General features: G+C 46.1%; 1 protein-coding gene across 5 annotated transcripts in view; it reads left to right on the forward strand.

Annotated features, from left to right (window-relative positions):
• LOC133517284 (CREB-binding protein-like) overlaps window positions 1-23,814 on the forward strand; it is a 41,671-nt gene that overhangs the window by 11,229 nt on the left and 6,628 nt on the right. For 3 of the 5 annotated variants that reach the window (XM_061850518.1, XM_061850520.1, XM_061850522.1), the window contains 16 exons: window positions 2,767-2,908; window positions 3,635-3,915; window positions 4,705-4,823; window positions 5,263-5,524; window positions 5,902-6,270; window positions 6,494-6,856; window positions 7,422-7,766; window positions 8,604-8,761; window positions 13,070-13,180; window positions 14,183-14,501; window positions 15,372-15,515; window positions 16,128-16,601; window positions 17,068-17,301; window positions 17,593-18,387; window positions 18,467-21,248; window positions 21,911-22,192. In XM_061850518.1, coding sequence (XP_061706502.1) covers window positions 2,767-2,908; window positions 3,635-3,915; window positions 4,705-4,823; window positions 5,263-5,524; window positions 5,902-6,270; window positions 6,494-6,856; window positions 7,422-7,766; window positions 8,604-8,761; window positions 13,070-13,180; window positions 14,183-14,501; window positions 15,372-15,515; window positions 16,128-16,601; window positions 17,068-17,301; window positions 17,593-18,387; window positions 18,467-21,248; window positions 21,911-22,192 — 7,180 coding nt within the window. The remainder of the gene's footprint in view (window positions 1-2,766; window positions 2,909-3,634; window positions 3,916-4,704; window positions 4,824-5,262; window positions 5,525-5,901; window positions 6,271-6,493; window positions 6,857-7,421; window positions 7,767-8,603; window positions 8,762-13,069; window positions 13,181-14,182; window positions 14,502-15,371; window positions 15,516-16,127; window positions 16,602-17,067; window positions 17,302-17,592; window positions 18,388-18,466; window positions 21,249-21,910; window positions 22,193-23,814) is intronic. The other 2 variants (XM_061850519.1, XM_061850521.1) reach the window with 2 other exon arrangements.

Consider the following 23,814-nt stretch of genomic DNA (forward strand, 5'->3'; position numbering starts at 1 on the left):
TGCTCAACCATATGATGTCCTGTGAGGTGAGTATCTGAGAGAACAGTGTTACAAATGGTGTCAGCGGCGGGAGTAGTAGAACAACAGCGACATCTGGCAGTGCACGCTCCCCCACTGCAACACCATGAACGGTGTGCTCAACTATATGATGTCCACACTACGGGAAGATAACAATTTACGGTATCGAACAGAGCACTTGGGTATGCTCAGGTACTCCAGTAGGTGCAGTTTGCAAGTTGTAGGAATAATCTCCTTTTTTCAATGCAACTTAGGGCTAATTTTAAGCCTATATGATTTTGTTGATCACTAGGTTTTATACACAGATATAATAGATACACCAGATAACGCAAATGCATCTACTTCTCGTGTCCGAACCCCGACCAAGCGTCGAGGTTGGCTGTCGCTACTGACAGTCCACCCACGTCAGTTGTTGCAGCCGGACGTCCGCAAAATCCTAAAAAATGCCTCGTTGCTTGATAATCAACTGCAACAGCCCAAAAAATCACAACAAAGGCAAAGACATATTTCCTATTACAACTGAGTCATTTTAAAATGATATTATGCGTTACATATACGTATACATTTTCAAACATTTTTTTAAGAAAGACAGAAAGAACGAAAATAATATTTATTTTGCTTAAATCTATTAAAACACATTTACTAATAAAAAATATAAACGTCACTGAAAAGGTCTCCCCTCAGCTTGATGTCAACTTACCTTTCAGGTATCTTGACACTGGTCTTCCGCGGAGACCTGTCCAAGCGATCGCGTCTGTACGTAAACTTAACTAACATTAAACTAAGTCAAGATTAGGATAGCAATCACAATTTATTGATTTTTTTCAGTTCGAGCTATTTATAAATTATGTATCACTTATTTTCTCAAGGACATATGTATAGGACTATTTAGAGTTTACCCCGTGGTTCTATGGAAAGAAAATAACAAAAACTTAATAAAGGTTGGCATTGGCACTTAGAGCAGATTTCTGCAAATTTAAAATGTACTTTTTGTATTTTACTTTAAAAGACAAAATTTTAAGTATTCCAAGTTATGATTACAATAATATACCTAAGTCAATTTAGATTAACTTTACATAATTATATTTACAGTACATATGGTGGTACTTTATAGCACTAGTGCGAAAATTAGCATATTACATTGCTGTGTCGAACATTTAAAGGGCCATATGTACTGTAAAGCGTTGTACGATACATCAGATACCTGTGCGAATAGGTAATTCGCAACTCGTGTCGATTTAAAACACTCCCTTCGGTCGTGTTTTAATTTATCGCCACTCGTTTCGAATTTCCTATTTTTCGCACTTGTATCGTAATGTACTATTACATTACATGGTGCATTTGCTTTGAGCGTTTGATCTGATGTTGTTTGTTAAGAGATAATGAATATCGGAACAAGCGAACACTGTCGCGCATCGCTTCGACCTCGTGGCATAAGCCATTTGTCATTAGTCTGCCAAATTTAGATAAGTGTTGTTCGTACTACGACATATATCAAGGCAGACGAATGATATTAATTATTATAAAATAAAAATAAAACAATTTTTAGTTATTAGGCGGCTCCACAGAGAGCGAGCGAGCGAGCACGTACGTGCGAGGCAATTTCCTCACGCACAAATCGGCCAGTGTAGCCGTGCCTCGGCCGGTTTGTGCGTGAGGAAATTGCCTCGCGCGTATGCTCGATCTGTGTGGACTCTGCTATTTATTAAAACAAACCTTTCCGGGGGCGAATGCACTAGTCCCAAAACGCACTATTAGTCAATACACTCTAATTTCGCAACGAGTGGGGATAAATTAAAACACGACCGAAGGGAGTGTTTTAATTCTACACGAGTTGCGAATTGCCTATTCGCACATGTATCGTACAACATTTTACAGTACATATGGCCCCTTTAAAGTTTTGACATAGTTACGTAATGTGCTAATTATCGCACTAGTGCGGTAAAGTAGGACCATATGTACTGTAAAATATTTTATTTATTTATTTATGTACCAGTTTCATTGAAGGGAAAAAGTTGCGAAAAAGATCATTCGTCTGTCAGAAAATCGATGTCATTCATGTTAATCGATTTGTGATTATGGGCGTGGTTCGCGAGGGAGCGGGGAGCGGGCGAGCGAGACCGCAGATATAAAATCTATTAGTATGAGGGAGATAACTGAATCGTAGCGGGGCGGAGGGGCATCGGTGTCTTTGAATCGGTCATTTCCCATCACTAAATTTCCTCTGTGACGTCATAGCAGGTAGTAAAAAGTCGGCACGCTTGGTTTCAATACAAATCTTTATAATAGGGAATATTACGCGGAACTGCGTAGGGGGCGCCACTATCACAATCCATCACAATCTGAGGGTTTACCGCGAAACAAAAAATCGAAATTTCGTTTTCTAACCTCTATCACTCTTGCATATTCAAGCGATAAAGAGGCAGATAACTAAATTTCGATTTTTGCGATAGGACCTTTACAAACAAACAGCCTTGATGCATTAATGTAATATTTTATTATCTGTAAAAACTTGACTAAAACAGTTTAAGGCAGTGTGTATAAGTTACTCTATGGTTTAGGAAAGGTGCTAGTCCTGCACTCTGGCGGCAGAACATTGCGGTAATAATCCCTATTGCTTCATCTAGTGTATCTATATTATCTATGGTTTTGTAGCTTATTATATTAACATTATCTTATGCCAGGAAGAATTACATCCTTACAAATCTTACAATGTCAGGTATCATCATGTTTCTCTTTCTTTCGCAGGCTGGCAAAAACTGTGCAGTTCCTCACTGCTCTTCGTCTCGACAAATCATAAACCACTGGAAACACTGTAATAAGAATGACTGCCCAGTCTGCCTGCCCCTCAAACAGGCAGACCGGTCTAGAAATAATACACAAATCAATGGTAAGTTAATTGTATATTAGCAGACTAAGTTGTAGGTTCTAGATGTAATCCGTAATTAAATAGCAGGCCTGCGAAGCCTGAGCAGATTGGGTTGATTTTGGACACACTTTGTTTAACAAAATGTCGTATAAAGTCGATCGGTGGGTCGAAAGCCCGACGATGGGTCTCGTACCCGTCCAAAGGCCGAGTTCTGTGGGAGAGCTGGAGGTCCAGCATGGCCGAGTGCGGCCTACATCCGTGCGAGATATTTTTGAACACTACCCTAAAAATTATAAACTCTCCGATATATTCTCCAGCACTGTTAGAAAAGATTAAAAATTAACCACACCTCTTCACGTTCCAAGCCAACTTTTTATGTAGATTTTTGCTCCACAAAAAACGCAAGAAACTGTTTTAGACGTGCGTTGAATTGGTAGCCACAATACACTTTTAAACGATATTTATATTTTTTTCTTGAATTTAAACAGTTTCAAAAGATAGGTAGCGAACAGATTGTTTTCTTTTTAAGATTAGGTACTTATGTTAATTTAGTTTATTTTTTCATTGTGTGCTAACATTTGTCTACTGTCACCGTTTGTGATGACGGATCTTAATACGTTTGCACATAATTTAGTAACATTAAGCAGGTTTAGTCCTATTGTAATGATCACCTCTGCAATTTATGTTTCGTACCCTTTTGTTTCTGGATATAAAAAATGGTGGTATTGACACAAGATTGGTTTGCAGCCGCGGCGTCGGCGGCGCCACCGGGGGTGACGGTGGGGGCGGGGGCGGGGGTGACGGTGGGCGCGGGGGCGGGGGCGGCGGCGGGCGCGGGCGCGCAGCCGGCGCCGGACATGAAGCGCGCGTACGAGGCGCTGGGCATCGCGTGCCCCACCAGCGTGGGCATGTTCCCGCGCGCGCGCCTGCCCGGCCCGCGGCCGCCGCTGACCGACGTGCAGCCCGGCGGGCCCATGCAGCCGCTGTTCCAGCACAGCATGCCCGACTCCATGCAGCACCAGCAGCTGGTCAGTGCCGACAAACAAACCCTTAGCTCTCTACCCGTACCCCTGTTACTGTTGACTATTCGATTGGCCGATTTACTACCTAATCTACTTGCTTTTATAGGGATAAACGATTATTAAAGGTGTTTTATTGTAATTAACGTCATTGGTTTCCAAATTGCGGGGCTACAAACGCCAATTTAACGCCTACTACAAATTATTATGTTTCCTTTATTCGTTTAAAACTTTAGGTTAGATTATTTATAATATGAAAATAAAAGTAAAATATAAAAACACTTGCATAACAATACAAAATAATCACATCATTATTATTATATTATTATTATTGTGTTTGAGTTTGTTAGAATTGTCTAGATGAGTATTAGTTGCCTGTTGATAGAAAAGTACAGTCAAATATATAAGCTTGTTTTTTTTAACAAATACTTTATCATTCAAAACTACAAACATAAGATGCTGTATTAGAAGTAATAGAACAAATTAAATTATTTTCAGAAAATATTTTAATTTGTTTTTATTTGAAGTAAAAACACTACAATATAAATTATAAGCTGAAATAAATGTCATATACTAAGAAAAAGTGACTAAGGCCTCCAATGCCCCAGGCGGGAATCGAACCAGCGTCCTCTGCTAGCGCGGCAGGTGCCTGAGCCACTTTTTTCTTAGTATATGACATTTATTTCAATTTATAAGATGCTTAGTTATCCTAAAATACCCGACATATCAACATCGAGCCAATGCGATAAAATCTGAAGGATGTCTTTTCCTATGTATTAAAACGTAATTTAATTTCAGATGGGAGCCGGCACAATCCAACTTCCCGGCGGGCCCGTCACCGCCAACCCCGTCTCTGGCACGAAGGAGTGGCACCAGTCTATAACAGCCGATCTCAGAAACCATCTTGTTCATAAACTGTAAGTCCCCTCTAGTCTCGACAATTATATTCCAGATCTAAGGAAATCATCGAAGTACACGTACACAAAGCAACATGAACGCGGTTAGCGACGTGGGAGTGACAAGTGACAAATCGATTGAGGGTGACGAGTGCCAGTCGCCGCTTGGTCGTCGGACGGGGAACCCGTGTTACTCGACGCGCGTGCAATTATTCTCTGTAAATTGATCGTACGATTTTGAGTTTTGAGTGTACGGACCCTGTTTATTTAAGTTTAACGTGAGTGTGTGAGTGAACGGATGCAATAATTTATTTGCTTGTGCAAATTCTAGTTGTAAAGGTGGAGAACGAGGAAGGGAGGGTTGAGGAAGTCGGACCGTGCGAGGTCATTTAGATAGGGGACGGCTTTCATAAAACCTATTTTGATAAAGAAGGATGTGATGTGTTCAATTTTTCCACAGGGTGCAAGCTATCTTCCCAACGCCAGACCCCACAGCAATGTTAGATAAGAGAATGCACAACCTAGTAGCGTACGCGAGGAAAGTCGAGGGCGACATGTACGAGATGGCCAGCACGCGCTCAGAGTACTACCACCTGCTGGCCGAGAAGATATACAAGATACAGAAGGAGTTAGAAGAGAAGAGACAGAAGAGGAAGGAGCAGCAGCTGCAGGCGCAGCAGCAGCAGGGGCTGCAGCAGCCCGGCATGCCTCCCGGTGGCAAGGTATGTGGGAATATTCATTTTGTTTTGGGAGATTTCGTGTTCTATGCCGAAGGAACCTGACGGTTAGGCTGTAGAGGATTATTATTAGGTTGGGAATGTTAGTTTTATCACTATAATATGGTCATTTAATATCAGTGCCTGAACAATAAATTGTAAAATCCTTTAGGTTGTCATATCAAGTTTTCTCATAATAGTCAAGTTGTGAGCAATCTTGTGAGCGTTTTGAGGTGAACTGTACGTTCGCAATAGTTTGTTAAAAAAAACTGATGAGGAGCAAGAAAATCCTGGCATTTCGGCCCTTCATAAGTAAAGTGGCTAGATGCATGTGTAATTTGTAAGTAGAGAGCAGTCGTGTAACGGTCGGTGTCGCTCCGCAGGTGATGGCGGGCGCGCGGCCCTCGGGCCCCGGCGGGGTGGGCGCCGCGCAGGGCCCGGGCCCGGGCGCGGGCGCCGGCATGCCGCGGGCGGGCGCGCCGCTCGGCATGCGCATCCCGTCGCCCGGCATGGGCGGGCTGCTGGCGGGCGGCCGCATGGCCTTCCCCGCCGCGCCGCCCGGGCCCTCGCCCGGCCTGCCGCCCACGCCCAACGGCGCGCAGCCCGGCATGTCTCCCTTCCAGGCCATGGCCTCGCCCGCGCCCTCCGCGCCCTCCGCCGCGCCGCCGTACGCGCCCCTCCAGACCAACGGGCCCGGCTCCGCGCTCGACCCCGCCCAGCAGCAGCACCAGGTGCAGCCCGACCAGGCTAAGGTAATAAACACTTCCTGCTTCTTGCGAGTCCATATTTGATGCAATTTTAAAAGTTCATGTATGTTTATTGGAAATGTATTGGCTCTGTAAGCGCCGAGCAAAATACGTGCGGAACGGAATTTCCAGTCCAGCTTTCCACGCTCATATCAGAAACTAAAAATTATAAATAAACGAGCGAAGTTGATGTTTTGTAATATTAGTAACGAACGTAACGTCTGTATAGATGCGACTGTCGGGCGGGCCGGCCGCCAGCCCCTTCATGAACCACGCGTTCGGGCGCGCGTCGCCGTCCCCCGGGCCGGGCGGCGCGGGCGCGGGCGCGCCGCCGCCCGCCACGCCCAGCACGCCGGCGCCGCCCACGCCCGCGCCGGCGCCCTCGCCGCCGCCCGAGCCGGCGCCCGCGCCCGCGCCCGCGCCCGACGTGCGCATCAAGGACGAGCCCGCCGACCCCGACGTCGGCGGCAAGAACATGCGCGACGAGCCCGCCGACTCCGCCGCCGCCAACTGCGCCCCGCCGCCGACCAATGACACCTTCGCGCCCGTCAAGCAGGAGATCAAGCAAGAGATTAAGACGGAGATTAAAGAGGTTAGTGACGATACTAGACTGAAGCTCGATAAATCTACTCACTTAGGGCGAGATTCTAGTAAAGAATTCTTTGTGCCAAACTCGATACAATATTAAATTTTGTTGGTTTTGCATTCAGGAATTGTAAACTAGTTTTAAGAATAATTCTAAGCTGCATGTTCTTATTGTCTATACCTACCTACCATGTATGTTGTGGAAACGAATAAAGTTTTATCTATCTATCTATCTAAATTGCGCATTTAGTAAAATAATTACGACGACAAGTGTTAGCAAAATTGTAATAACCGTTGGGTACTCCCATGAGATTCAATCGACTATTAAGGTTTTGATGCTAGCTAGATGTAGAGCTCTAAGTGATCTTACCTATTGATACTGGTGCTATCGGTACTGACCGCCACTGGTCACAGAAACATCTGGATAAAAATTTAAGAGGCTGCTACTTAATCATATTTTGCAATTATAACAACTTTCATTCTATAGTTTCTATATTATATGCCTTAATTTATTTTCTTAGTTTTTAGCCTGTATTTAGGTGTAAATGACTTATAAATATCGTCGCACCCAGGAGCCCGTGGAAGCCACGAGCAGCGTGGAGCCGGCCAGCGGTCCGAAGCGCATATTCGTGTTCAAGCCCGAAGACCTGCGCCAAGCCCTCATGCCGACGCTGGAGAAGATGTTCCGCCTGGACGAGTCCTCGCCCTTCCGCCAGCCCGTGGACGCGCAGGCGCTCGGCATCCCCGACTACTTCGACATCGTCACCAAGCCCATCGACCTGTCCACCATCAAGATGAAGCTCGACCGCGGCGAGTACAAGGACCCCTGGGAGTACGTGGACGACGTCTGGCTCATGTTCGATAACGCGTGGCTTTATAATAGGAAGAATTCCAGGGTCTACAGATACTGTACGAAGGTAAGTACTGAATCTGTATCTCGTTAACTGACAATGTTCGAGTATTATCTATTATGAGAATAACGGTTATTACAAAAATTCTCGTCTCTTAAGTCTTCATTACGAGTTGCGGTTACGAACGAAAATAAATGCCATGCAATTTTTTTGAAAGCTCTAGCTAAACATACATAAAATATTTTGTTTAGTGTTAATATCCAAAGGAGGAAAACGTCGTCCCCTTTCCTCTGAATGGTGGCTTAAGCGCCAGTGACATCCACACTTCCCGATAACGGGCCCGAAATCAGTTCCGATTTCGGGCCGGATAAGCGTTTTCGTTTCACGGAATATCAGCACATCGTTAACAATATTTAAAATGTAAAAAAATACTTTGTTTTTAATTGCCAACAATGTTCAATATTGGATATTTTTGCATATGAAGATATGAACCTTTTTTTTACATTTCAAATATTGTAAACGATAAGCTGATCTTTCGTGAAACGGAGATATAATCTCGGATCCGAAATCGGGTCTGATATCAGGCTTGATAAAGTGTGGATGTAATTCCGTCCGATCCGACAGTCCGATCTCGGTCTAGAAAATCATCATCATCGTCAAAACATACGATTCTTCGTATGTTTGAATGTAGTAGTTCTGCTCTGATCCATATTTGAATGGCAGCGCCATTGGTTTTGATAAGAGGCCGTCGTGCGGCGAAGTCCAGCGTTGCTTTAAATATGGGTTGTATAAAAGGTTCAAACTCTAGCAATACGCCCTCCTGTTCCCGCTGTTTTATATCTCGACCATATCTAGAGTATAAAGTGTAGTTTATACCACTAACCACACCCCTTACCTGTTTAGCTGTCAGAGGTGTTCGAGCAAGAGATCGACCCGGTGATGCAGAGCCTGGGCTACTGCTGCGGGCGGAAGTACACGTTCAACCCGCAGGTGCTGTGCTGCTACGGCAAGCAGCTCTGCACCATCCCGAGGGACGCCAAGTACTTCAGCTACCAGAACAGGTATGTACACACCGCTCCAGGCACTTCTCTAGGTGTGTTCCTATCTATAATCTGTATCTTTAGGTATTTCAATAAAAGTAAACAAAATCTACCTTCAAATGGCTCCGTAAGCCAGTTGAGGGTAGATGAAAACATTACATGATCAGATAATATAGGTTAAAGTCAGGTCGTTAAGGGACAGATCCAGGTGATTTTGTATTTGGTTGGTTAACCAATAAATGTTATAACTACCCAAAAATTTACAAATTGATTACTTTTATTTAAATACCTAAAGGTACAGAGTATACGTGTGTTCGTATCTAGCGAGCACGCACGCATGTTTGCTGTGTTGCGCTAAAGGCGGGATTCCACCAGTGTGCGGCACTGTGCGGCACAAGCATATTCAGTACAACATGCTTGTGCCGCATACTGCTGGAATCCCGCCTTAATATAAAGTATGATCTAAATCTGAAGCAAACATGATCGCCCTCGCGGCGTATTCACAATCTGGACACACCTTTTCATATAGAAATTTGATATATTGGCTATGTTCCTGTCGCTTTTCGGATGTTATCGGACCGTGGGGCGATCAGCGAAAAGCGTGTAGCGATGAGTTAAGATTTTTTTCGCGAGCATTTTATCTTAAACACGTTTTTGACGATATTGACCTAATAGTCATCAACGTCTAACATGCATTTCTTATTCGCGAACATAGCCTATATTCAAAAGGTCCAAATCTTACTATTTCTGAATCTAGTTCAATGAGTTCCTTTTTAATATAAAATGAAGAAATAGATTGTTTTCAATATTTACAATTGTTTTAAACTGTGAAAGTGTAAAATTGTTGTCTTACAAATAATACATTGATTTATTGCAATTTATTTGTCCAAACGCTTATAAAAAACATGCGGCGTGATTATTAATACTCCGATTTCTTTCGTCATAAATAACACATTTTTTCTTGTAAACCATATTACAAAATGTATTGCCTGAAAGCGTTATAAGCGTTTGAGCAAAATATTTCAAATTGAAATTATTTGAGTCAAAATAGCTCGTTCTAATATCGTCCTTGCGGTTATTAGAATTAAACGTCAATTTTAAATTCAATTAATCTCAAATAATTTGAATTATAAAATTATGTGTGAAATCAATTAGCAACCATACATATCAGTGTTTTCTTCAACATCAATGTTCATCCTCTCACTGTTGGTTTAATTTGGTACTAAAATGTGTGTAGTCATTGTAACAAAGTTTACTTTCACCATTTGCATTCCACAACGGTCCATTTGCTTACCATTTATTTCATATTTTCTATAGACGAACCATACGCGTGCGCCACAGAATATTGTGTCGTCTGTGTTTGTCGGCGACGAAATTAAAAACACGTAACATTCCTGACGACATACCAAAAACAACTTACATAATTTGGTCGAGTTCATTGTTCCCCACCTAACGTCTACGTCACTTAGGACTTTTTAGGAGACAGAAAGGAAAAGTGAGACGGACAAGGACTAATAATAATAGCGCTTTCTCTGCTACTCCTACTGAAAGTTCCATAAGACTACTCTGTTCGGTCATTTCCCCCACCTACCACGTCTGATTCAGTTAAATACTGGATTCATTCTTTATTTACATTATCAACATAACGTTGGGCTTGATTTTTCGCAAAGTTACGTTTATCATTTTTACAAAATGGCCATTTTAATTAAAGATCGATATCGAAGTCCAACATGTAACAAAGCTCGAATTTATAGATAGCAAAACATTTTTTTCATATTCTTATAATGTGATCATTATAAATAGCTGTTCCTATTACATTAGGTGCCTCGGAAACATGAGTATGTGTTACTTGTAATTAAACACATTGCTGTCAGTCAAAAAAGCCATGCAAAATATGTTCTTATTCCCTAAAAATTAGGTTTAGGTTGCCGTCATTTGATATGCAGACAGTTAGACGTATATTTACATCAACAATTCAAATTTTAACGTGTCTATCGAAAAATCGAAAGAAATAACTCCGTCATTTCTGGACCGATTTCGAAAATTATTTTTTTGATTGAATCTATTTATATATATACAGATTGGTCCCGTTTTTGTCAAAACTCAGTTCTGATGATGGGATCCATGAGGAATCGAGGGAACTCTTCAAATGTGAAAGGCATACATATAGTGATTATTATATTTTCATCACCAAATCAAGCGTTTATATTTAAAAAGTGACATTTGGTGAAGTGGAACTCTTCAACGACGCATAGTTCCCGCTTGGCGATTTATCGTCTTCCTTATGTTTGTTAGGCAAATTAGGTTTTCGAGACAAATTTATGTCAAGCGCGAGATCTGAAGGTAGAATCTATGAGGAACCGAGGGAACTTTTCAAATGTGAAAGGCATACATATAGTGATTTTTGTATTTTCATCAAAAAATCAAACATTTTCATTTAAAAAAGTGACATTTGATGAAGTGGAGCTGCTGATGCTGATCAGAATGGAACTCTTCAACGACGCATAGTTCCCGCTTAGCGACTTGTCATCCTCTTTATGTTTGTTAGGCAAATTAGGATTCAAGATACATTTTTGTCAAGCTCGAGATCTGATGGTAGAATCTATGAGCAATCAAAAAACTCCTCAAATGTTAAAGGCAGGCATACATATAGTGATTTTTGTATTTTCTTTTACAAATCAAGCATTTACGTTGAAAAAAGTGACATTTGATGAAGTGGGACTGCTGATGATGATCAGAATAGAACTCTTCAACGACGCATAGTTCACGATTGGCGATTTGTCCTCTTCGCTGTGTTTGTTAAGTATATTAGATTTTCAAGACATTTTTTAATATAATATAATAATCATTCTTTCACCGGTCTCCCTTATTGAAGTCGGTTTTTATTTCTTAAAAATTATTTGTATGGTCATTTTGTTGGTGAAAATAAACTATGTATTTGTATAGGGAAATATGTAAGAATAGAGTGTTCACTCCATACATTAGTTTTCTTACCAAAACACTTATTACTTTCGTAGTTGACATCTAGCGTCAAGTAGTGGATATCATATCGCTACTTGACACCAGATGTCACGAGTGTCGCGACTGACGAAAAATGTATTGCTAAAACAATTTACAACTAATATTATAAGCAAAAGGAGTTAAAAAATAGTGTAGGTTAATCCGGTTATAATATTAGCTGAAAATTGTTGACTTTTCGGTCGTCGCGACATCTGTTGTCAAGTAGCAGTATTGATAAATTCGCTTCTTGACGCTAGATGTAGACTACGAAAATAAGCATTTTGGTAAGAAAACTGAGCAATCTATGCTTACTTATTTCTCTATGGTATTTGTTAAGTTTTAATGTTGTCTATGTCATTAACGAAAACTGCAAATAGATATTATTTCTGCTTTCAACTCATGTTACTGTAATATGCCATAAAGCACATTTTCTATTTTCCTTTCTACCTTCTACACGTAATGTTTGTGAACTTACATGTTGTGTCGTTTGTTATATTTTGAACCTCAATCAACTCATTTTCAAGATAATTATTTCAACACAAGGGAAGGCAACAAAGAGATATGTGTTAAATTTGTTACATCTCAAAAAGTCGCGCCATCTTACCGGGCACGACCTAAAGGTTATGGCGCCATCGCTCGAAACGATGCTGATTTGATGATGAACAAATTTTACACATATCAGTAAAATAATAATGATCAAAGTCAAATGGCGTTCTAAAAGATTTAATCATGCGTTGAAAGATGGCAGTAAATTTACGTGGCTACAAAGTATTCTTCGACAATACACCTCTATTTCATATTCTCTTTGGTAATACATTGCAAGACTAAATAATCTTAATATGAGCGGGCGTAAGATCTTTGTAATATTTATTTTATTTTATCTATCTAAAATAATCATATCAAGTAAATTGCAAATTAATCATTAGTCTTCAGCTGTAGTTTAAAATAGCATCGTACGCCTGTTATGTCACAAACTTATTTACAGAAATCGCGTCTGTTTTGCATTTTATTATTTAAATAAAACCTCTGCATTGTCAATTCGTGAATACGTTTGTGCTTATACATCTTTCCCTCGAATATCTGAATACAAGAGATGTTTATTCATCATAGTTACTTAACTAACGTGCGCGTTTAAACCTCGTACGCTTGTTATAATAAATAACTGATAAATCATATCTCTTGTATTCAGATATGGCCATCCACTGTGAACCTAACATCTTCCTTCTGTAACGACTAACCCGTTTTGTTCTCATTGCTTACTAATTTTTTGTTTCGCCCCTTCACGCACATCCTTCCCCGCACACGCTTCACTTCGATTGTCGAATGTAGTCTAAAAGCGTATGGGGTTGTGTCCGATAGATACACCTTCTGCCAGAAATGCTTCAACGACATCCAGGGCGACACCGTCACGCTCGGCGACGATCCCATGCAGACGCAAACGTGAGTATATTTATATATTTTTTGAAAACATCTTTAGCGGCGCTGTGCACTTATTGTAATGGGGAAAAAATGTTAAACTCGCGACAGGTCACGTGACCGACAGATTCGTCAGATTGAAAATTCGTTCGACGGACACGTGACCTGATCGAAAAACTGTTACAATGTCATTGAGCCAGTAGCCCGCCGGCGCGACTTGAATATTAACGTGCATTTTTAATGTTAAATAATTGTAATAGTTCTGAAGTGTTAAATTTTTAATGTAATATAAATTGTATGTAATGTAATTTTTACCACATAAATGATAGTACTTTTATACTGATAATTGAAGCAATTCGTGCAATATTATTCCCTATCCATTCTAAAATATCAAAAATGCACAACGTTAATATTCAACCCGTTGTTTTTTTAATTTACCGAATATAACTTAAACATTGGTGTCCCTGCAGCGTCCTGAGGCGTACAATTTCGTTATGTCCTGTATTTAAAACGTCCTTCGTAACTGTACAGTCGAGTTCATAAATAAATATGTAAACACTTCTTCATCTTAATCCATTGTAATAAGGTGAAAAAAAATTATACATATTTATGAACTCGACTGTAAGATCAAGATACTATAGATACAAAGAACGGTCAAGTCTGAAAATATAGATACAGACGATAAAATGCCAAAAATATGTATACTCCTTAATATACGGGCAATAAGGTCGTGTATACATGTTTTTGGGACTATGTTAGTATCGATATTTTCAGACGTGACTGTACTATAGATACTCTTTGTTTCGTAACGTAATTATAAAAACTAATTAAAAATACTCCCTTTTAAAGAAATCTGCTCTTTTTCTTGATATAAGTCTTTCGGCAAAGTACTAGATTAGCCAGTTCGAAATTGAAATTAAATTCATATACAGTGTATATGAATTTAATTTCAATTTCGAACTGGCTAATGTGTATATTATACACCATAAAACTTGTCCAATTCCTGACCTTTTCAAAATATTCCAGAGCGATCAAAAAGGATCAGTTCAAAGAGATGAAGAACGACCACCTGGAACAAGAGCCGTTCGTCGTGTGCATGGACTGCGGTCGCAAGCAGCACCAGATCTGCGTGCTGCACCACGACTCCATCTGGCCCCAGGGCTTCTGCTGTGATAACTGCCTCAAGAAGAAGGGGGCGAAGAGAAAAGATAACAAGTTCTGCGCGAAGAGGCTGCCCTCGTCCAAGCTCGGCCAGTATATAGAGACTAGAGTCAACAACTTCCTTAAGAAGAAAGAGGCCGGCTCGGGCGAGGTGCATATCAGGGTGGTTGCGTCGTCGGATAAGGTGAGTTCATTGTGGAACTAGTTAACTAGATATGTAAGAAGCTACCGACAGTCAATAAAATCATATGTTCGGGAATTTCTCCCATGATCGCCACTAGTTTTTTTTAATGTGTTCAGACAGAAAAGTGTTAAAAAAGATACTTAAGACAGAGGGGCGAAACTGATCCTTGCGGCTCTCGGCTCCGTTCGGCTCGGCATTGCTACGAGCAATTATTAGGGTTGGCGCAACTTGACGTTGTGACAACCCTAAATAGCCGAAAGCAGTGCCATACATTAGGAAGTGCCATAAATTATAGTATAGACATTAGTATGGATTATCATTATCACAGACACCATTTGACAGAACTAGTTCACGTAATTTTTTGTCGTGATCACATTTCGTCATCAAAGGTTAAAACCTGTTCTAGGCTCTAGTGGTATTTATTCGTCGAATTAATTAGATCTACTACAAGTACTATTTCCAGTATAAATGTTGGAATATTGTATTACAATTGTATTTTACTTGTTGTTGTGTTCTATTGTTGTTGCCTAGTGGGTAGAGTGACCCTGGACCCCGTACTGTATTCTTTCATTGATATCTGTTAAATTTGTTAGATCTCAAAAAGTGCCGTCATCTACTCGAGCATAGCCCAAAGGTATGGCGGCATCTTTTCGAGCGATGGCTTTAACAATCCACTTCTATTTAAAATTCTCTTTGATATTACAAATATTTTGTTTCCGAGTTATGGATGTTTTCTATGTATATGTATTTATATACAACTAAATATTACATATATCGCCGTCTAATACCCACAACACAACCCTTATTGAGCTTACGATTCTGTGTCAATTGTCGTATAATATGTTGTTAAATAGTAATATTGTATGTCAGGTGGTGGAGGTGAAGCCCGGCATGCGCTCGCGGTTCGTGGACTCGGGCGAGCTGTGCGCCGAGTTCCCGTACCGGGCCAAGGCATTGTTCGCATTCGAGGAGGTCGACGGCGTCGACGTCTGCTTCTTTGGCATGCATGTCCAGGTAACTACCATATGTGCTGGTGGCTTAGCACAGCATATCTCGCGAGCGAGATAAAATAGCCGTCCCTCTCTAACAGATAGAGGAAAAGACGGGTAGTCTATCTAGCGGGCGAGATATTGTCGCAGCGCTACTGTGCTGTCTGCAGATCAGCCGCGCCTTAAGAAAAGTTCGCTAATTTTTTGCAGTGCGGGCAGGATTCAACAAATGTGGACGCTAATAAAAACAGTTAGGATATTGGTTATCTGACTCAGAAAATTTGTATACGTCTATTTGTATGTTTTATTGAGTCGATCTTTACAAATTACTATCCTTAATTCAACAAAGTCTAAAATACTGGACGTAACCCCTTTAACCCTTTGCATTTTTTCCTAATGAGAATTATTAAAACTATTGAGCGTCGAGGTTTGTACTCACAATCTTTCGTGTTTTGTGTCGATTAAGGGTTAACATCGCGTACCAAAAATGGTTTCGTGACGAGAATACTTAAAATTATAAAGCATTTTAGAAACCGAACCACCTTCATACAAACTGATATTATTTGTCGTTTCATATTTTCCTAAAAAGACTTGCCTGCGATATTAGACCCATTCGCTAAAACATATTTGTTTACAGGAATACGGGAGCGAAAGTCCATCACCGAACACGAGGCGTGTTTACATAGCATATCTAGACTCGGTACACTTCTTCAACCCGCAGCAGTACCGGACGGCGGTGTACCACGAGATACTATTAGGTTACCTAGACTACGCCAAGCAGCTGGGCTACACCATGGCCCACATCTGGGCCTGCCCGCCCTCTGAGGGCGACGACTACATTTTCCACTGCCATCCGCCTGAGCAAAAAATACCCAAACCCAAAAGACTACAGGAGTGGTACAAGAAAATGTTAGACAAGGGTATTATAGAGAGGATAATTTTAGACTACAAAGATATACTTAAGCAAGCGATGGAGGACAACATCTCGTCGGCGGCGGAACTGCCGTATTTCGAAGGGGACTTCTGGCCCAATGTGCTGGAGGAGTCCATCAAGGAGCTGGACCAGGAGGAGGAGGAGAAGAGAAAACAGGCTGAAGCCGCTGAGGCAGTGGTGAGTGGCTATACTATCTGTAAAACTTATTTGACCAATTCGGCTTAAAACTAAAAGCTGGTTGCAGAGAGCGTCTCTTCCACTAATTATTCCGAATTAAGCTGGAATATTTACGCCAGTAAGTGACCTCTTTCTATCGTATTGACGAACCGGCCGAAAAGGCAGACTTAGGTTCAGAAGCGCCTCTGAAGTAGCACATATAGCTTTCAGTCAAATAATACTGGCATTTTAAACTCTTGCAACTGGAATATAAATAAATGGCCTTAAAATGCACAAAGTAATGTATATGCACGTGATGCTAATTACTTGAAGCCCTTTAATTTTAGTTCACACTAAGTTTCCTCAAGTAATTTTGCGAAAAAACCACATCTCACAAAATTCTAAAGTATTAAACACCAACCACTAACACCTTGCTTCACTGCTCTGTACATAGCACTGCACATTTAACAAGTCTATTAATTTCTAGATATTCCAGTCGTCGGAGGACAACGAAGCGGGTCCCGACGGCAAGAAGAAGGGCCAGAAGAAAGCCAAGAAGTCAAACAAATCGAAGGCGGCGCAGAGGAAGAACAGCAAGAAGCAGAGCGACCAGCAGCAGGGGAGCGACCTCAGTGCGAAGATATTCGCGACGATGGAGAAACACAAAGAGGTGTTCTTCGTCATTAGGCTACATTCCGCGCAGTCCGCTGCCAGCTTAGCGGTAAGTATCGTGTTTCATGTTCTATGTTACAGACGTATGTACTTCTATACCAATGGATATGCTTTAAAGAGCACATGTTAGGTGAATTTTGTTTATTTCCAGCTGTCGTATTTGTTTCCACGTACATTCAAGTGTTTTTGAGTCCAAGCTAATCACAAAAATAGATTTTTGTCGAAACATTAAAGTAGCTTCCAAAATTTTGAGGATTTCTACAATTTTCCTTAGGTATGTGTTTAGTTATTTTAAAATTCAACAAATAAGGTATAAGCTAACGTGACGTGGTGTTCGCAGCCGATCGGGGACCCCGACCCGCTGGTGAACTGCGACCTGATGGACGGGCGCGACGCCTTCCTCACCATGGCGCGCGACCGCCACTACGAGTTCTCCTCCACCCGCCGCGCGCGCTTCTCCACGCTCTGCATGCTCTACGAGCTGCACAACCAGGGCCAGGACAAGTTCGTCTACACCTGCAACTCCTGCAAGTCCCACGTCGAGACGCGCTACCACTGCACCGTCTGCGACGACTTCGACCTCTGCGTGCCCTGCTACGAGAAGGAGGGCCACCCGCACCGCATGGAGAAGCTCGGCCTCGACATCGACGTGGGCTCCTCCCCCGGCGACATGAAGCAGGCCAACCCGCAGGAGGCGCGCAAGCTCTCCATCCAGCGCTGCATCCAGTCGCTCGTGCACGCGTGCCAGTGCCGCGACGCCAACTGCCGCCTGCCCTCGTGCCAGAAGATGAAGCGCGTCGTCGCGCACACCAAGATCTGCAAGCGGAAGACGAAGGGCGACTGCCCGATCTGCAAGCAGCTCATCGCGCTGTGCTGCTACCACGCGAAACACTGTCAGGAGACCAAGTGCTCGGTGCCGTTCTGCTCGAGCATCAAGCAGAAGCTGAAGCAGCAGCAGGTGCAGCAGCGCGTGCAGCAGCAGCAGCTGCTGCGGCGGCGCATGGCGGCCATGAACACGCGCGGCATGCCCGCGGCCGGCCCCAGCCCGCCGCCCGCGCCGGCGCTGGGCTCGCCGCCGCCCTCCAAGCCCGCGCCGCACGCGCTGCCGCACAACGTGCAGAAGGCGCTCCAGCAGGTACGTTCAACTGACACTCTGTCCACCCACACACGGCTCTGTAGAGTGTACTGCGACTACATTGTGTTGTGCTTGCCAGGTGCAGGAAGAGGCGGCGCGGCAGCAGGCGCCGTCGTACGGCAAGCAGGCGGCCGTGGGCGCGGTGCGCGGCGCCGACTGGGCCGCGCGCTACCGCGCCGGCGCGCCGCCGCCGCTGCACCACCCGCTGCACCCGCGCCACGTGCACCCGCCCGTGCACCACCACCCCGCCGCCGCCGCCGCGCTGCAGCAGCACCAGCACCTCGCCTCGCTGCAGCACCACACGCCGCTGCAGGTACGTCACAGGAACCCGCCGCCTACTGGGCCGCGCGCTACCGCGCCGGCGCGCCGCCGCCGCTGCACCACCCGCTGCACCCGCGCCACGTGCACCCGCCCGTGCACCACCACCCCGCCGCCGCCGCCGCGCTGCAGCAGCACCAGCACCTCGCCTCGCTGCAGCACCACACGCCGCTGCAGGTACGTCACAGGAACCCGCCGCCTACTGGGCCGCGCGCTACCGCGCCGGCGCGCCGCCGCCGCTGCACCACCCGCTGCACCCGCGCCACGTGCACCCGCCCGTGCACCACCACCCCGCCGCCGCCGCCGCGCTGCAGCAGCACCAGCACCTCGCCTCGCTGCAGCACCACACGCCGCTGCAGGTACGTCACAGGAACCCGCCGCCTACTGGGCCGCGCGCTACCGCGCCGGCGCGCCGCCGCCGCTGCACCACCCGCTGCACCCGCGCCACGTGCACCCGCCCGTGCACCACCACCCCGCCGCCGCCGCCGCGCTGCAGCAGCACCAGCACCTCGCCTCGCTGCAGCACCACACGCCGCTGCAGGTACGTCACAGGAACCCGCCGCCTACTGGGCCGCGCGCTACCGCGCCGGCGCGCCGCCGCCGCTGCACCACCCGCTGCACCCGCGCCACGTGCACCCGCCCGTGCACCACCACCCCGCCGCCGCCGCCGCGCTGCAGCAGCACCAGCACCTCGCCTCGCTGCAGCACCACACGCCGCTGCAGGTACGTCACAGGAACCCGCCGCCTACTGGGCCGCGCGCTACCGCGCCGGCGCGCCGCCGCCGCTGCACCACCCGCTGCACCCGCGCCACGTGCACCCGCCCGTGCACCACCACCCCGCCGCCGCCGCCGCGCTGCAGCAGCACCAGCACCTCGCCTCGCTGCAGCACCACACGCCGCTGCAGGTACGTCACAGGAACCCGCCGCCTACTGGGCCGCGCGCTACCGCGCCGGCGCGCCGCCGCCGCTGCACCACCCGCTGCACCCGCGCCACGTGCACCCGCCCGTGCACCACCACCCCGCCGCCGCCGCCGCGCTGCAGCAGCACCAGCACCTCGCCTCGCTGCAGCACCACACGCCGCTGCAGGTACGTCACAGGAACCCGCCGCCTACTGGGCCGCGCGCTACCGCGCCGGCGCGCCGCCGCCGCTGCACCACCCGCTGCACCCGCGCCACGTGCACCCGCCCGTGCACCACCACCCCGCCGCCGCCGCCGCGCTGCAGCAGCACCAGCACCTCGCCTCGCTGCAGCACCACACGCCGCTGCAGGTACGTCACAGGAACCCGCCGCCTACTGGGCCGCGCGCTACCGCGCCGGCGCGCCGCCGCCGCTGCACCACCCGCTGCACCCGCGCCACGTGCACCCGCCCGTGCACCACCACCCCGCCGCCGCCGCCGCGCTGCAGCAGCACCAGCACCTCGCCTCGCTGCAGCACCACACGCCGCTGCAGGTACGTCACAGGAACCCGCCGCCTACTGGGCCGCGCGCTACCGCGCCGGCGCGCCGCCGCCGCTGCACCACCCGCTGCACCCGCGCCACGTGCACCCGCCCGTGCACCACCACCCCGCCGCCGCCGCCGCGCTGCAGCAGCACCAGCACCTCGCCTCGCTGCAGCACCACACGCCGCTGCAGGTACGTCACAGGAACCCGCCGCCTACTGGGCCGCGCGCTACCGCGCCGGCGCGCCGCCGCCGCTGCACCACCCGCTGCACCCGCGCCACGTGCACCCGCCCGTGCACCACCACCCCGCCGCCGCCGCCGCGCTGCAGCAGCACCAGCACCTCGCCTCGCTGCAGCACCACACGCCGCTGCAGGTACGTCACAGGAACCCGCCGCCTACTGGGCCGCGCGCTACCGCGCCGGCGCGCCGCCGCCGCTGCACCACCCGCTGCACCCGCGCCACGTGCACCCGCCCGTGCACCACCACCCCGCCGCCGCCGCCGCGCTGCAGCAGCACCAGCACCTCGCCTCGCTGCAGCACCACACGCCGCTGCAGGTACGTCACAGGAACCCGCCGCCTACTGGGCCGCGCGCTACCGCGCCGGCGCGCCGCCGCCGCTGCACCACCCGCTGCACCCGCGCCACGTGCACCCGCCCGTGCACCACCACCCCGCCGCCGCCGCCGCGCTGCAGCAGCACCAGCACCTCGCCTCGCTGCAGCACCACACGCCGCTGCAGGTACGTCACAGGAACCCGCCGCCTACTGGGCCGCGCGCTACCGCGCCGGCGCGCCGCCGCCGCTGCACCACCCGCTGCACCCGCGCCACGTGCACCCGCCCGTGCACCACCACCCCGCCGCCGCCGCCGCGCTGCAGCAGCACCAGCACCTCGCCTCGCTGCAGCACCACACGCCGCTGCAGGTACGTCACAGGAACCCGCCGCCTACTGGGCCGCGCGCTACCGCGCCGGCGCGCCGCCGCCGCTGCACCACCCGCTGCACCCGCGCCACGTGCACCCGCCCGTGCACCACCACCCCGCCGCCGCCGCCGCGCTGCAGCAGCACCAGCACCTCGCCTCGCTGCAGCACCACACGCCGCTGCAGGTACGTCACAGGAACCCGCCGCCTACTCCGTTCATGTTGAATAAAGCCGAGGGAGGGATCACCGCACAAACTACTACATTTATATTATCAAATTATTACTGTTGGGCGCAAGGCTTCGAACCGGTATTTAAAATACCCTAAAAAAACCGGTAAATTCGATAACCGACGCAACGGCCGCGTCTGCCTAGTGGTGTGCCACGTAAACATAGACACCGACATAGGAAGAAACCGATATTTATTGTTTTAAACCGGTTAATTCGACAAGAACTGTTCTCATAAAAACCGGTTTAAGAATAACGGTTTTTCGAGCGAAACCGAAATCAAAAGGTTTTGCGCCAAGTACATGATAACGGTTTGGAAATTTAACCGGTTTCCCCGCCTTGGTTCAAAATTATGCATATGGGTATTATAGCTTCAGAGATATAAATACTTCGTTACGTCTGGCTTTTGATCCGACCTATTCTATGGGTTTTAAAAGACTTTTTACTCGCTTTTCACGTCAATACTCCATACTATAAATATACATAATGTTACAGTCCTACTTAGTGTAACCGCCGACACACCCGTATCCAACTAGCGATAAAATGTTTATTTCGTATTTTGAATAAGTCAAGAGTTAGTATTGTAAAGTGAAGAAATAATATGCGGTTTAATATTTCCAGCAACAAACACAACAGCAGCAGCAACAGCAAGCGCAGCAGCAGCAAGTCCAGCAGCAGCAACAGCAGCAGCAGCAGCAGCAAGTGCAGCAGCAGGCGGCGGCGGCGCGGGCGGGCGCGGCGGCGGGCGCGGGCGCGGGCGCGGCGCCGCAGATGCACCAGAAGGCGCTGCAGCAGCTCATGGCCACGCTGCGCTCGCCCACCAGCCACAACCAGCAGCAGGAGATCCTGCAGATACTCAAGTCCAACCCGCCGCTCATGGCCGCCTTCATCAAGCAGCGACAGGTACCTTCACTCGCCATCAAAATTTGATCCCTACAAAATTAAATTTACAACCAGTGCCAGTGACGTTTTCTATCATTGCTATTTTTAATAAAATAAAATTGCTTGTTACACATTTTAATAGTGCGTTTTAGACCTATATTCGTGTTTTTTTTTTTTTGGGGTCATCCATTAATAACATCACACAGGGGGAGGGAGGGGTCAAGAAAATGTGACATGTCGCGACAAGGGGGAGGGGGAGTCACAAACTTCGTGACGTCACTTCAGCATCAGTATCTAAAAATGTATTTAATTGTTTTTATTCGCTGCACAGTTAAATGACAAGATTTTGGAACCGATACTCCTTTTTATTTTGTTTTCTTGTTTTCTAATCAGTTTTGGTTTATAAAATTACTAATATTTATTTTATCATAAATATTATGATAAAATATTGATAATAACTAATTCTATTTGCCGATTTCGCCAGTGGTTTGCCAAATGTGACAAGGAGGGGGCCTCCCCCTCCTTGTCACACTTGTCAATAAAAAAAACCTATAAATTCCTCCACCTCTTTCTGTAGAGCGAAAGTTGTTTAATCAGGTTTCGAATCGATGAAATTACTAGGGAAAAGCCTCATGATTGCTATTCATACTTTTGGTAACTGTATTAAGGTCTGAAAAAGCGCTACGATTTTTCATAAACTCTGCTGGCTGGACCTAAGGCATGAAATAGATGGAAATCAAAAAAGTGTAGTCATTATTAATCCGCTGGTACTACAATACAAATACTCTTTATTGCACACGTTAATACAGAAACAATACAAATAATACAACACATAAAGAAGAGGTAAACAAAAGGCGGTCTTATCGCTAAAAAGCGATCTCTTCCAGACAACCTTTAGGTACTAGATTATCCCTAATTTTTAACTTTAGTTAGTTTTATTTTTTTATTCATGTTAAGGATGCTTGTGAGTTTTGATTGAGATTTTATGCAAATAAAGAATCATGTCCCTTTTATTACCGAACAGTGCAAAGATATTTTGGCTATCATCTTATATCTTTAAATAAGCAATTCTTGCATAATTATATATATAGGATCCCGGAAACGGCTCTAACGATTTCGTTGAAATTTGCTATACACCGTGTTGTTTTTTTTTTCGTTATTTTCAAGGGTGCATATCTGAGCTTAAATTAAGTAACTTTCTCAAAGACTTAATTCGACATCGATCCATGAAATGAAGTTTATATTCTAATTAACTTCATTTCATGGATCGATGTTCGAAATGACATTGATGTCACATTTTTCAATTGTTTACTTGAATTAAATAAATAAATAAATATTATAGGACATTATTACACAAATTGACTAAGTCCCACAGTAAGCTCAATATGGCTTGTGTTGAGGGTACTTAGACAACGATATATATAATATGTAAATATTTATAAATACTTAAATACATAGAAAACACCCATGACTCGGGAACAAATATCCATGCTCATCACACGAATAAATGCCCTTACCAGGATTTGAACCCGGGACCATCAGCTTCATAGGCAGGGTCACTACCCACTAGGCCAGAGCGGTCGTCAAATTAAATGTAATGTTACAACAATGCTATATGCGACATTTAATTACTTTTTATAGAA

The sequence above is a fragment of the Cydia pomonella genome, chromosome 4, assembly GCF_033807575.1.
Source record: "Cydia pomonella isolate Wapato2018A chromosome 4, ilCydPomo1, whole genome shotgun sequence".
NCBI lineage: Eukaryota > Metazoa > Arthropoda > Insecta > Lepidoptera > Tortricidae > Cydia > Cydia pomonella.